The 13394-nt window shown below is 39.2% G+C and overlaps 1 protein-coding gene across 2 annotated transcripts in view; it reads right to left on the reverse strand.

The window, feature by feature from the left end:
* The window catches only part of ZFPM2 (zinc finger protein, FOG family member 2), a 439131-nt gene that overhangs the window by 211614 nt on the left and 214123 nt on the right, over nt 1–13394 (reverse strand). For both annotated transcript variants that reach the window (XM_084748703.1, XM_084748702.1), the window contains one exon: nt 278–396. In XM_084748703.1, coding sequence (XP_084604829.1) covers nt 278–396 — 119 coding nt within the window. The remainder of the gene's footprint in view (nt 1–277; nt 397–13394) is intronic.

The raw sequence follows: 13394 nt of genomic DNA on the forward strand, positions 1-13394 counted from the left end.
ATGAAGGTGATTGTTCATAGTGTTAAATGTGAACTAAGTGTGCCTAAGCAGATACAGTACTGCCCTAAGTTACCTCACTAGTCAACCATTTGACACGAGTAAGTTGTTTCCTTTGGGATTATACATATACTAATCAGAGATAAACCATTGGAAATGTTTTTTTTTAATCCATATATGTAATCAGCAAACCCCCAAGTTTTCTCCCCTGAAATTTAACCTGGAACTAGTAGAGATAAAGCCTGGAAGAGCAGTCCAACGTCTGAGAAGGTCCACATACCAAGGAGTTATTATTGAGGTCCATCCTCCCGGCGAAAGGGCCCCAGGTCGTTCCCACCGGAAGCTGCTGCCGACTCTGGATTCTCCTTTCCCCGTCCCTCTGAATCACTTCCAGCTCTCCTGCAACAGACGTGAGAACACGGGCGATCAGTATCCTTACACACACATAGTAACAATAACACCTGTTTTGCCCTTGCTTTACACATCCCTATAAAGAAAATCAATTACACATCCTTGCAAAACAACTGACCTCGGCATTCTTTAAAGAGAAAATGTTTGTCTTATAACCATATTCAAATCAGTCCAGCTTCTTTTCTGCACACCCCACATTCATTATCCACTGGAGTCATCCTTTAAAAGCAACATTTCTTCAAAAAACATTAATGTAATGCCCACACGGAAAGGTGACTTTGGAGAATAAATAGTGGGTAAAATTCTTGCAGTATCTACTCAAAAATTCTGAAGAAATTATCTGAACAGTTTCTAACATCAGTTGACAATCTTTTGGAATTACCAATATTTTCAATGGATAAAGTGAGTACATATGCAATAAGGAATGGTGCTTCATTTTCTCAATAAAAATTGTTTTGGTAATTCTTCCCTTCTGTCTGTCTGTCTGTCTGTCTGTCTGTCTGTCTGTCTGTCTGTCTCTCTCTCTCTCTCTCTCTCTCTCTCTCTCTCTCTCTCTCTCTTCACACACACACACACACACACACACACACACACACACACACACACACCATGGATTAGGGATTAATTGAATGCTTGGTTAATTGTTAAGTTACTATATAATCAATTAATAAATGAGTAAAAACTACTCTGCTATGCTTGCAGACAGGAGTCTAGTACAATTGCCTCCCCAGAGGCTTCATAAAGTAGCTGGTGGAGACAGATGCAGAGATCCCAGGCAACCCAATGGGCAGCGCTCAGGGAGTGTTGTGAAGGAGTGGGAGCAAGGATTGAGAGAGATGGAGGGGTCAAGGACACCACAAGAAGAACTACAGAGTAAACCCACTTGGGCCCATGGGGGCTCAAAGATATGGAACCACCAATGGAAGAGCATAAATGGACAAACCTAGACCCCTGTGCATAAGTGGCAAATGTGCAGCTTAGTCATCATGTGGGTCCCCTAACAACAGAAGTAGGGACTTTCTCTGACTCTGCTCTCTGATGCTGGGTCATGTTCTCCTACCTGGGCGGCCTACTCATTCCCTGGTGGGAGAGGCTGTGCTTAGTCCTGCAGTGACTTGCGATACCAGAGTGGATAGCTACCAATTAGGGGCTTTCCTTCTCTGGGAGGAAGGAGAAGGGGGGGATGGGAGGAGAGGAGGGAGGGGGTAGGCTTGGATCAGGATGTAAAGTGATTAAATAAATAAATGGAGAGGGGAAAACCCTTTAAATGAAGCCCAAGGCTTGGACATGGCTTAAGGTGAACAGGAATTCTCATCCCATAATTGGTTGATTCAATCAAGGTTTTTACCCTCCAAGTACTGTCATGTCACTTGACATCTCAATGTTTTAGACATTTTAAAATACTATGTCATTAATATAGTTTACTGCTTCATGTTGGTTCTTACTCTCAGCCTGTTCAGCAGTAGATTAAGAATGAGGGATTGTTAAATAAAGAGCCCCACAGATGGAAAGCCATGCGGATTGGAGAACAAAGAAAAAAAATCAGACTGGAACTTGGTGCCTCTGTCATGACAGTCTCCACTCTATGTATACGTGGGAAATATGGTCAGGGGCAGAAGCCAATAATGATCAGCAGTAAGGAAAATAACTCCAGACCTCAAAAGCAGTTTTATAAAAAGAATACCTTGACAGTAAATAACACCAGGACTTACATACTAAACTCTGAAGCTTAATCACAATATGGAAGTGTAATAATATTTTTGGCACACGTAATAACAGACCAATTTCTGAGATTTTTCTACGACTTCTAAAGCCTTATACATCAATTTTGATTAATACACTGGAACCAGCAGCTTTCCATGGAAAATTTGTCAAAGACAGAGCAAAACTAGCAAACTTTCTTCAAGTTAAGGGCATTACCAATTACCAATTACCAATTACCCTTGGGCTCTTCTTGCAATCTATTTTAATATCATTAAATAGTGAAGAAATGTTTTTCAATTATGCATATCTACTTATTTAAATCTCTAATGATAATTATTGTATTTACACAGAAAATATCTCATTTCTCTCAAATAAAAATTCTACAAATTTTCAACTGTTTGCATTTAAATAACACCTTCACCTAAATATTAATTAAGAACTTTGATCTGTACATAAAGGATGGTGTCCAAATAAAACTTCTACGTTTATAAAATTTTGAAAAGCCGTGTCATTTTAAAGTGATGCCAGAGGAATCATGGAAATCTTTGAAAACCTCTTTAAAATGTACTTCATCCTGTCCTTGTGCCTTTGACATGTTTCATTTGAAGAGGGTTCAGCCTCAGTCAAGCAGTGACTCTAATCTACACCTGTGGAATAGCAATCAGGGCTGTCCTTAGTGCAATAAGAACTCAAAACTTAGGCTAGCTCATAAAGTAATATCCAAATGCCTCCTACGTTGTCAGATGTCTCCATGTATCAAAACTTTAAACAGACCCAAAATACTTTGTGAGTTCTTAAATACAACTTTTTCAAAATGCACAGTTACTGCCCAAGCTTCATAGACAAGCAGGCAAACACCAGCCTCCTTTCTTACTTGCTAAGAGGCTATTTTGAAGTTTGGGGAAACTCTTTTCTATTGCCAAAATAGCTTAAAAATGAATCATTTATTTGTGACTGTGTTTATAAAAACCCACAGCATAGCATAAGGTATGAATATGTATTTGGTGCCAAGAAACAACAAAAAAATATGATGTTGGTGATTGGAAAGCATATTTATCTTACATGTTATTAAAAGCATTAATGTTTAATGATTTTAGATATCAATAGGTGTTATGCAACGTATTATTTCACTAAAAGAAAGATGCTTTTTAAAAAAAAAAGCCCAGTTTTGTCCATTAAACAGCTGAATAGTCCCTAAAAAGTCCTTGTTAACATAAGAACCAGCCTTAACTACTTAGTAAGGGGTTTTCCCACTCTGATGATCCATGTTCATCTAATTTCTCCCCTCAGCTATATCATGAAAACGGAAAGAAATCAGGCTTCTGAGTCATGGTTCCCAGTTCTAAAACCAGCTTGTCACAAAATGGATGTTTTACCGGAAACCTAAAAGAAAAGCTCCAAATCATACCTAATCTGGCACTCATTTCTTCATTCTTCTATTCATTCATTCATTCATTCATTCACTCATTTACTATACAAATGCTGACTTGGTATCAACTAAGCACTAGCCAATAAGTAAGGTTCAAACACAAAGCGGCAGTCAGCACAGACCAGGGCCTGGAATGTCGCGCAGGTTATGGAGTCTTGTGTGGACTGGAGAGATGACATGATATGGCTGAGTCGCTATTTATATGTTAGGAGTCAGAAGAAAATTCCAAGGATGAAATTCAGGTTTTCAATTTGTGAGCCAGGACTTTTGGCTACGTGCCTTTTGAGAAGCCGAGGGGTTGAGTAATGATTTGATGGAAGAAGGATCAAACAGTTTATGAAAATAATGGCTGGTGATGAGGTGAAGTTCACGAGTCTCTGGAGGGAAAGGGATTAGTGTGGCAGGAAAGGTTTAAGAAGGGTTCCGCACCGAATGATGAAAGGACCGGGAATATCACGCCAGCCAGAGGTAGCGACTTGACACTTTGAATTTCAGTTGTTGTACACAAAAAAGGAGAACTGCAATAACAAATTGTCGTTATTCAAATTACCTAAAGAATATTTAGTACTTCACCAAATGCTTGCGTCCTATCGCGCAATGATAGGATGTCTGTGCCCCACTGTCTGTGGCCACATCTCTCTTTGTCTCCTCTATCCAAATCACCTCATATTTTCACTTATCTTCCTCCTCCTATCTCCCAGATTTGCCTTTCTTATCAGAATATTTGAGGTTTGTGTCAACTCTGACCGAGTGGCTGACCAGCTTCCATTTCAGACTCCAAGCCTGCTGGGATAAGCTCGCGAGAACTCCATTATCACTACTCAGCCTTTTGTGCGGGTTCTTGCAGTCTCCCTCTTTTGACCTCTGAAAGGCACAGTCTGCTCAGTCCTAGTCTTTCCATGAGGCTGTCCTCAGCATCGGCCCCGGTGATGAATTCTGCGGCTCTGCTGTGCTTGTTCTCCCCCACAGAGAGGACTGGCTTCCTTATCATCCCTTCTTCCTCATCTCCTGCTCAGCCCTGTTCTGGGAACTGCTCCTGTAACCGCGTGAACTCCCACCATGCTTTTGTCTTAACAGACCCAGTAATGTTGCATGACCAAGCCACAAAGCTATGGTCCTTCATGATGTTTCTTTGAGTCTCTTTGGTTATTTCCCTGTGCTTTCTTAGTCATAATTTCTTTTACCAAAAAAGAGAAGGGTGTGGTGTGGAGAGAGAGAGAGAGAGAGAGAGAGAGAGAGAGAGAGAGAGAGAGAGAGAGAGAGAGAGAGAGATCAACAAGTTGATTCACAGAGTTTGTTAAAATGCCTATCTCTGGGTAAATGATGGTTTTTGGTGTGCGTTACTTATAAATAGAAATTTTATAAAAGTTAATTATGTACATATTTTCATAATATGACAGGAGTCAATTGTACGGCATTTCAAGTTGATTTTAACATTAGAAAGAGTTGTCTTAGAGTGTCTTCTCTTTCCACTACAACTTCCACTCTCCTACGGCTCTCATGGATGCTACCTCATCTGCAAGAGCTACAGGGAAAATAAAGCAGTCAGTTCTGTCCTATTCATAGTTTTGCAGCTATTTTTTAAAATGAAGCCTTTTTTTTTTTAACATGCTGGGTAGGTACACAGAAAATACCCAAGACACTTAGGACGCCCTAATCAATTTTGGGAAAAGATAATATTGTTAGTGCTGAGGGCTGTTTCTCTTATCTTCTTGATAATGCATACTTTTAAAAGTCTGTGATTACTCAAAGACTTATGATAGCTCCACTTGAAAAAGAAGCTAAGGCTAACCACTACAAAACACCCTACAGCTTTAAAAAATATCAACCCAGTTTTAGACCTATATAAAATACACTGCCTGTGTGGAAAAAAATAATTTCAGTCACCAAAAATGACCTCAAATCTTTTTTAATGAAGGGGCTTTCAGTATGTGTTTTGTCCCTTAAAAGGATCCATTTAAATGTCTATTTAGAAACAAAAGTCTATAAAAATGGTAGTATACAAAGGAGGGGAAATGTGGACCTTTCCACCTCGCTATCCGCAATCAGCTGGATTCAGCTCCCAGCTGAACTCTGCATTAAGTTGGTAACATAAGCACATATGGTATTTTATTTACCATCTCTTAACTGTGGGCTCAGCTTTCATAAAGGATGGGGGTTCAAGTAAATGAGATGATAGAAGATCCCATTTCATTTGCTGAAAATAAACTCTGAGTTGGTTTAAAGTTTTAAATATATAGCCAAATTTCAAAGCAGACCACATGAATTGGTTTGTAATGTTTATCAGGCCTCACTAGAGCAGAAGGCGAGAGCTTCAGAGCCCATATTTATATTTTCTTCATGGTTGGAAAACATTATACATCATGGTATCAAACATGGACAGCCCTGAAGTCCTGCTGAGTTCAAAAGGCGCTCAAAGATTCTGAGACATTTTCAAAGTCGGCCAAGGTGGCCAAAGTATGCCAGTGCTCTTTGCTATTTTATGGTTTAACCATTTGACAGCTGCCTGCCAGACACATGAGAGGGTTAGAACATTTCACCGAGGCCTATCTGCAAAGCCAAACCACAGTCTTGCCAGTACGCGGCCTCTTCAAGCACTAATAACCCCATGTCCCATCTTCCTTCTAAGACAAACAACTCCATTTTTATACTGTATTGATGCATCCGTAAGCATTGTTTGACTCAGTAAATGATAACTGTTAGGTGATGGCAACAAATGCCATATTAAGGACAGCTTTTCTAATTTCCTGTCTCAATTTTTGGGTCATACAGTCACAATACACACTAAACTACAGTTTTGAACATAAACTTGAAATACGACATTCCCTATTCAAGTACTCCAGTCAAACTCTGATAAATCAGGCTGGCCAAGCAGTGATCTTATCCCTTCTGATTCTTTAATAAATCGAACCTTGTAGCTCCTACTGTTGGAAGTTGTCACTAAATGAAATTGTGACCTTATCCGGCACATGAACTTATTCTGCTGACAACTACATTTATTGTGTGGCTAAGAAAGGCAGGGGAAAAAAAGAAAAAGAAAAGAAGAAGAGGAGGAAGAAGAAGAAGAAGAAGAAGAAAGGAATAAAGAAAAAAAACGAGATATTTGATAATTCTGATCTTAGCCATATGTAACTCTAACAGATGGGATCTTTTTGATGTTCCATTAATGATTTGCCAAAGATGAGTCTGTGTAGAGAAAAAGGCTCACCCTAGGTAAGTGCTGGGGCACCGCAGATGGTACTGAAAGTGCATGAAGAGGTACTAGGTTGCAGAAGCGAATCAGTAGCTATTAGTCTATCACAAAGAGCTCTGAATTAGCTTGTAATTGCACTGGAAAAGATAACAAAATGGTGCCAGTGAAATAAAAACATCTCCTTGTAAGGGCTGCCTTTGGTAAGTGAAAATTCCGTAAAGACACTGGCATTTTCTAAAACCTACAGCAACTCAAAACCACTGTATTTCTTAAGAAAGCAAAGCATTTCCTTGGTCTAAAGCTCCGAGAAAGTCATAGGAATTCATCAGCATGTCCATCATTGTTTAGGGGGGTGAATTATCTAAGTATGCCATGAAATGTTGTATGCATTACAAACATAATTTTCACTGTATCACTGAAATGCCCTGAGGAATAATTGTAAAACAAGGTTTCAATGGGAAGAAACACTGAAACCTCCTGGTTATAATTATCATCTATCTGAAAAGAAGAAGAGATAAAATATGGGCATAGGAAATAATATTGCTCATTGTGATCTAGATCGGTGGTTCTCAACCTTCCTAATGACCGTGCCCCCCGCCTCTTATTACAGTTCCTCGTGTTGTGGTGACTCCCAACCATAAAATTATTTTTGTTGCTACTTTATACCTGTAATTTTGCTACTGTTATGAATTGTAATGTAAACATCTGACATGCAGGTTATCTGACATTTGACTCCTGTGAAAAGGCCTATTGACCCCCCATAGGAGTCACAGCATACAGGTTGCGAACTGCTTATCTATATTAACAAGTGTAGGCATTTTTTTTTAAAAAAATAAGCATCATAATGTAAAATTACTAGAGTGCATTCACCTTCTCCCCACACATCAACCAAGAAATGGGGTAGGTAAACTAGCTATGGCAGGTGTCTGAAAACAAGTGCCTGTGTGCCTCGCTCTGGAAAAACTTTGGAAAGCGAGTGAAGTTAGGAGCATCTGTCCTTTGAGATTTTTCAGTTGCTGGATGGAAGACAGGAGACAACTGTCCTTAGTCCTTAGCTCAGAAATCCTCCACAGTGGGCTTCCCTGCTGCCCGGAACCTGCTCAGACCTTTCATACAACACTCCTTGTCACAGGCTGCCCTAATACCACTTCCTGATCTAAATCTTGAGAAACAGAGGGAGGTTGTGCTTGGGAGCTCTGGGCTTTAAAAGGAATCATTGTGGAAGCAAAGCAGGAAAGAGCAGTGGGGAGCACCAGTCACCAGTCAGGAGAAGCTGCTGCAGAGACCGGGGGGCGGGCGGGGGGGGGGGGAGGGGCGGATGCAGGGGTCAGGACATGCTAACAGAAGCCTGGTTTCCTCCAGGAGCGTAAACTCCAAAGGAAACCTTGGAGAAAAAAAATCAGCCATAGGTCCTGTCTGATGGAAAGGAAGGAAGGAAGACGTTTTAAGCAACACTTAAGAGAATGCCAAAAAGCCTGATTGATGATTTATGACTGTAAGCTCCAGGCAACCATATTTCTTTGCTTAGATAACATGCAGTCTGTCAAAAAAAAAAAAGCCCCTCATACGGTTCTCCCAGGCTGCTGTCATTAGTTTACCTATTTGTTGCTTTACTGGAGACTGTTTTTCTGGTAGCCTATAATGACCCAAAATATAATAGGTCTTCAACTTGGTAACATGGTTTAGATGGAGATGAAAAGACTTAAACTGACAAGTTTGGGTGGATTAACATCCTTAAGCATCAATTGCAATAGGATGGGCTTTGCCTAGAAGAAAAGGTCCGGACGAGTTTCCGTTTGGGAGAGGGAGTGTGACCGGTGGATTGCAACCTTACAGAACCAGACGATAGCAGAATGGTTTGACAGATGGGGAAATGACATGGGGAGTCTATCTGAAAGCTTTTAGCCTGGTTGAAGCATATAATAAGTTACTGTGAAGTTCTTTCCGTCTGCAACAGAGAAATAAGGAAGCTCACTCGCACTAAAGGATTTCAGTGTTTGACTGGAGAGCACTTTGATTTGGTAGAGCATGTTACTAAATTATTAGTTTAAAGGGTTTAAATAATAACTCAGGGGGGAGGGGAATAGGGTAAAAGTGGGAGGGAGGGAGGAATGGGAGGATACACAGGATGGGATAACAATTGAGATGTAATATGAATGAATTAATAAAAAAAGTATAATGCAAAAAAGTAATAAACATATCTGAAGTGAAATAAAAAATAATAACTCATAAAATACTAAAGATGATATTCAGTTAAAGAAGACTGACCCTACGAGGTCTCAGCCCAAGACTGACTGATACTTGAATATCACATGTGAATCCTTGCAAAGATCTTGGGAAAATGAGTCCTACAGAGTAGAAAGTAGAAAAGTATAATAAAACCACTCAGTTCTCATCGGTGTGTTGTAGCTCTGGAAAACACAATATGTACTTATTTCATATGACAGTGACTTAGGCCCGGGGAAGATCTGATTCTTAAAGCATCATACTGACTTGAAGTTGCTTATTATCAAAGTTTGAGCACTGTATTATTAAAAGTATTCTTAGTCTCATACAATACTTCCAAAAATTCAATCTCTACTGATAAGGCAATTTATAAGGCATTTCCTTATACTTCTGGACACACAAACACACATGCACAAACACAGACACACGTAAATATTCTAAAGCCACATAAAAATGAGAAGAAAATTGGGACAAAGCTAGCCTGCTTCATTCTACTTTTGGGTGTTAATAGTCTCACTGTGGTTTGAAGGCCTCACTGTTCAGTATGTTTCTTAAAGACAATGAGTATCTTTGTTATGTGTAAGTATTCCTCTGCAGCCCACTTACCATTGTCCAATATACCTTCCCTAATTCCCTCAGCCACAATGCTCCTCTACCCTGTAAACACCTACATTATCTGTCATTGGTTTCTCTGTTTCCATGGTGACCCCAGATACCTCTACAAGGCTTTGTATTGGGTAGTACAAATGATAGACAGGATGATACAACTTTGGCTATCATATTATTAGCATGGGGTTAAAACAAAAGTAAATTTAAAGTGATAAGTTCGTGTATTCTGGATTCCAACCCTCTCTAACTCTCTCAGACTTTATTATTTTCCTTAAAGTAGATAAAAGTGAGACAGTGCTCTCAGCCTTGCACAGCAACCATTAGGATGGATTCAGGTATAAGATTAGCTGTCACTTGATTTGGAAAGTAGAAAGTGTGTACCTGTAGGACAGTCCACAGACAAAGTGATTGGGAAAATTAAAGTAAACCCTGGTCAAGTATTGTGTGGACACCAGGAGTTCACAATAAAGACTTCCACATCACTGTCCTAAAATGTCCAGAAAGAAACACAAAGTTCAAATAGTGGAATCCTATAGCATAATGTATTCTCTAGAGGGAAGATTTACTTAGGGTCAGTATTTCTGTGTCTCTGTCGCCCTCCCTCCTTCCCTCTTCCCCTCCCTTCCCCCTCCCTGCCCCTCCTCCTCCCCCCCCCTTTCTTTCCTCTGTAGCTTAGGCTGACCTCAAACTCAATATATAGCCCAGGTTATGCTCAACTCATGGCAATCCTCCTGCCTCAGCCTCTCAGAGTGCTGGAAAAACAGGCACGAGGCATCACATTAAGAAAGCCACTAAGTTATTAAATAAGCTAATTAAAACTTGATTAAATGTATCATGCTACTATCAGCATAAGGAATGACACAACTCCTTATTTCCAATAATTCAGAATGCAAAAGACATCAGCAGATTCCAAATGGCTCTCGAGAGTTTCAGTCATGCTGACAGCACTGCCTGCAGAAGCGATTCTCAGATGTGAAAATGTATGCATCTAGTTAAAGCCACTAAATCTACCGTCCTTAGCTACTCCACCATTTAAATATCGTATGTTCTGCATTCCCAATGGATTAAGTACAAATGCACTCAGTATATATGTCATTTTCTCTTTCCTAAGTTTCTTATTGTGGTATTGGACGTGAACCAAAGTTCTTGTGTATACCGGGCACATTCTCTACAGCTGAGCTATATGCTCAGCTCTACTTCTCACTCTTCCTTTTCCTTTTTCTTGACTCTCCTTGGCTCTTTACTTCTTTAATAGAAAGAGTGGATATATACCAGATTTTAAGGAAATAAGAAAAGAAGGAAGGGAAGAAAGGAAGGAAACAGACCGGCTGAGAGTGCTCATGAACATAGCTTTGATAAATTCAACATCTGCTCTCTGATCCAAGGCTGGGCCCTTTCCTGCACACAGAAGGTTCTGTAGCTGAGACCATCATTTCTGTGGAGTGTCCCAAAGCACAGTACATACATCTTCACATGATCTACGTCCACCGTGTATTAAGTTCCACATGAAGAATTCATTCCAGGATGATTTGACTCAGAAAACAATTTTCAACTGAATTTCAACCCATAAATATTCACTCATTCAAAATGATGTGTTAGCCACTCTAAGTGTCAGATACAATATTGAAAATGGGTGTAGAAACAAGAATGTCCTTTCAATCATTTCCATATGTGGTTTATTCTAATTGCAGTAAAATGTTCATTGCCTAGTGTAATAAGTTTATAGTAGGGTATAAGATAATTTGCCAGGGAAAGGGATCCCAAAAGGAAGGGTGTTAAAGGACCAGAGCATTCCTACCTACTTCTTCCCTTTTAAAACCAGAAACAATTGCTGGGCAGTGGTGGCGCACGCCTTTAATCCCAGCAGAGGCAGGTGAATCACTGTGAGTTTGAGACCAGCCAGGTCTACAAAGTGAGGTCAGGACACCCAAAGCTACACAGAGAAAACTTGTCTTGAAAAACAAAACAAAACAAAACAAAACAAAACAAAACAAACCAGAAAGAACCATTTCCAAAAATGAACGAAATACAGTGCTAACGTACTGTTTGCTAAACAATTTTAAAGTGGAATAACGCGTATTTGTAAGTTTCTGTTGAATGTATTTTTATTTTTAGGCATATATAAAATATATTATCCTTAGGCAATATATTTATCCTTAGGATAAAATATATTATCCTGAGTACTTTTGGAAAATCCTGGAAACTATTTTATAAGCTGCTTTCAAGTACTAAATTTGGTTTAAAAATAGACTTACTCTTTGAAAATTTTTTTGTTGCTTTTCAGTAATTTCTCATGAGATGATGAAATAATCCTAGGAATTCTCATGTTTTACTACTTGCTAAAGGCCAGATAAACAGCCTCATTGTTAAGTGTATCTATTGAGGCCTCACAGGTCACAGTGCTTCAAATAGAGAAGTCTGTCCTACCACTTTTTCTCCAGGTCTGATGAGCTCACTCAGAAATAATGATGCAATGCTTTGTATAAAAATCAAATACCCAGAAGTGGTCATAATTATTTAAACTATACAGACAATGCAAGAGGTCAACTTTACTTGCTTTAAGAAATTCTTCTTCAAGATCCTGCATAAGTACAAATGATATAATGATTACTATATATCAGAATATTCAAAATAGTTAAAGAAGTAGCACATGAAATAAATATCTTGAAAAATCTCCACTATGTACATGAATGAATGTTGCCTACTAATATTCAGAGCTTCGGTAAGTCTCAGGAGCTAGAAAATAAATTAGAGGAATGCATACCTGCTAAATATGAGGAATTTTTATTTATAGAGTAACTAGGAGCATAAATGTAAAGGTAGTTTATCATAAGCTCTTAAACCAGTAAAACAGCATTCTGCAAATCCACTGGCTGCACTGTTCATAATAAATATCAGCCATCAGAAGGACTAAGAAATAGTAAGTACAGTGATATAGAAATCATTGTACATACTTCTTAGAGTCAAATAATAATTTACATTATTAAAAACTTAGTCTTAAGCACATTGTATTCTCTCTTAATAAAAATTAATACAAGAATGTCCTTCAACACTGTATTTGCTGATTAAGGATGTTATCATACTTTAGTGAACATGATATTACATTTAATGCATATAAATACAATCATGGAATAGCCAAAATGGCAATGCATAATATTTAATAAAATTATTAACCTGTGGGGAAAAAAGAAAGCCCTCAATTGGATGTATAGGGAGCAGATGATGTCCTGAGGGGATGTTCTATATTGACAAGGACCCCAATGCCTCACACATATGAGAACTGGCCAAGCCTTCCCAGGTCAGGCTCAGGGCATAGAGAAAACCTTCTTCTGGTCCATGTGCAAAGATTTACAGAGCACACAGAAAGCAATGGATGTAGTTTCCTTCTCCCAGATGTCTACAGCCCAAGTATGCTTGAAAGAAACTTACTACTGAGAAGAGCAACCCCTCCTGCTGTGTTGCACATAACAAAAGTGCAGAGTTCCCAGGTTGTTGAGTGGATGCTGCAGCTCCATCGAAGTGTCCATGTCTCTCCTGACCTCATCTTTTCTCTATGTCTGTCTGATGTCTGTGCTTTCTATATTCCCTAATTACCCTAGTTGGGTTTCTGAGGCTACATGAATCAGATTACACATCAGATTCCATAAATCATTAAAATGGCAGATTACATATACTTCTGGGCATCAGAATTGGGGTGGGGAGGCAACTTTTGTTAACTATTATGAGCAACAGCTTAAATTACCTGCTGTGCATCTGTGGTGTGTTGTTACTTATGGTTGTTTAAATGAAAAACGCAACCCGCCTCCAGACTCATGTATTTGAACA

This window comes from Acomys minous (genome assembly GCF_964271855.1).
Source record: "Acomys minous genome assembly, chromosome: 12".
In the NCBI taxonomy this organism is placed as follows: Eukaryota; Metazoa; Chordata; class Mammalia; order Rodentia; family Muridae; genus Acomys; species Acomys minous.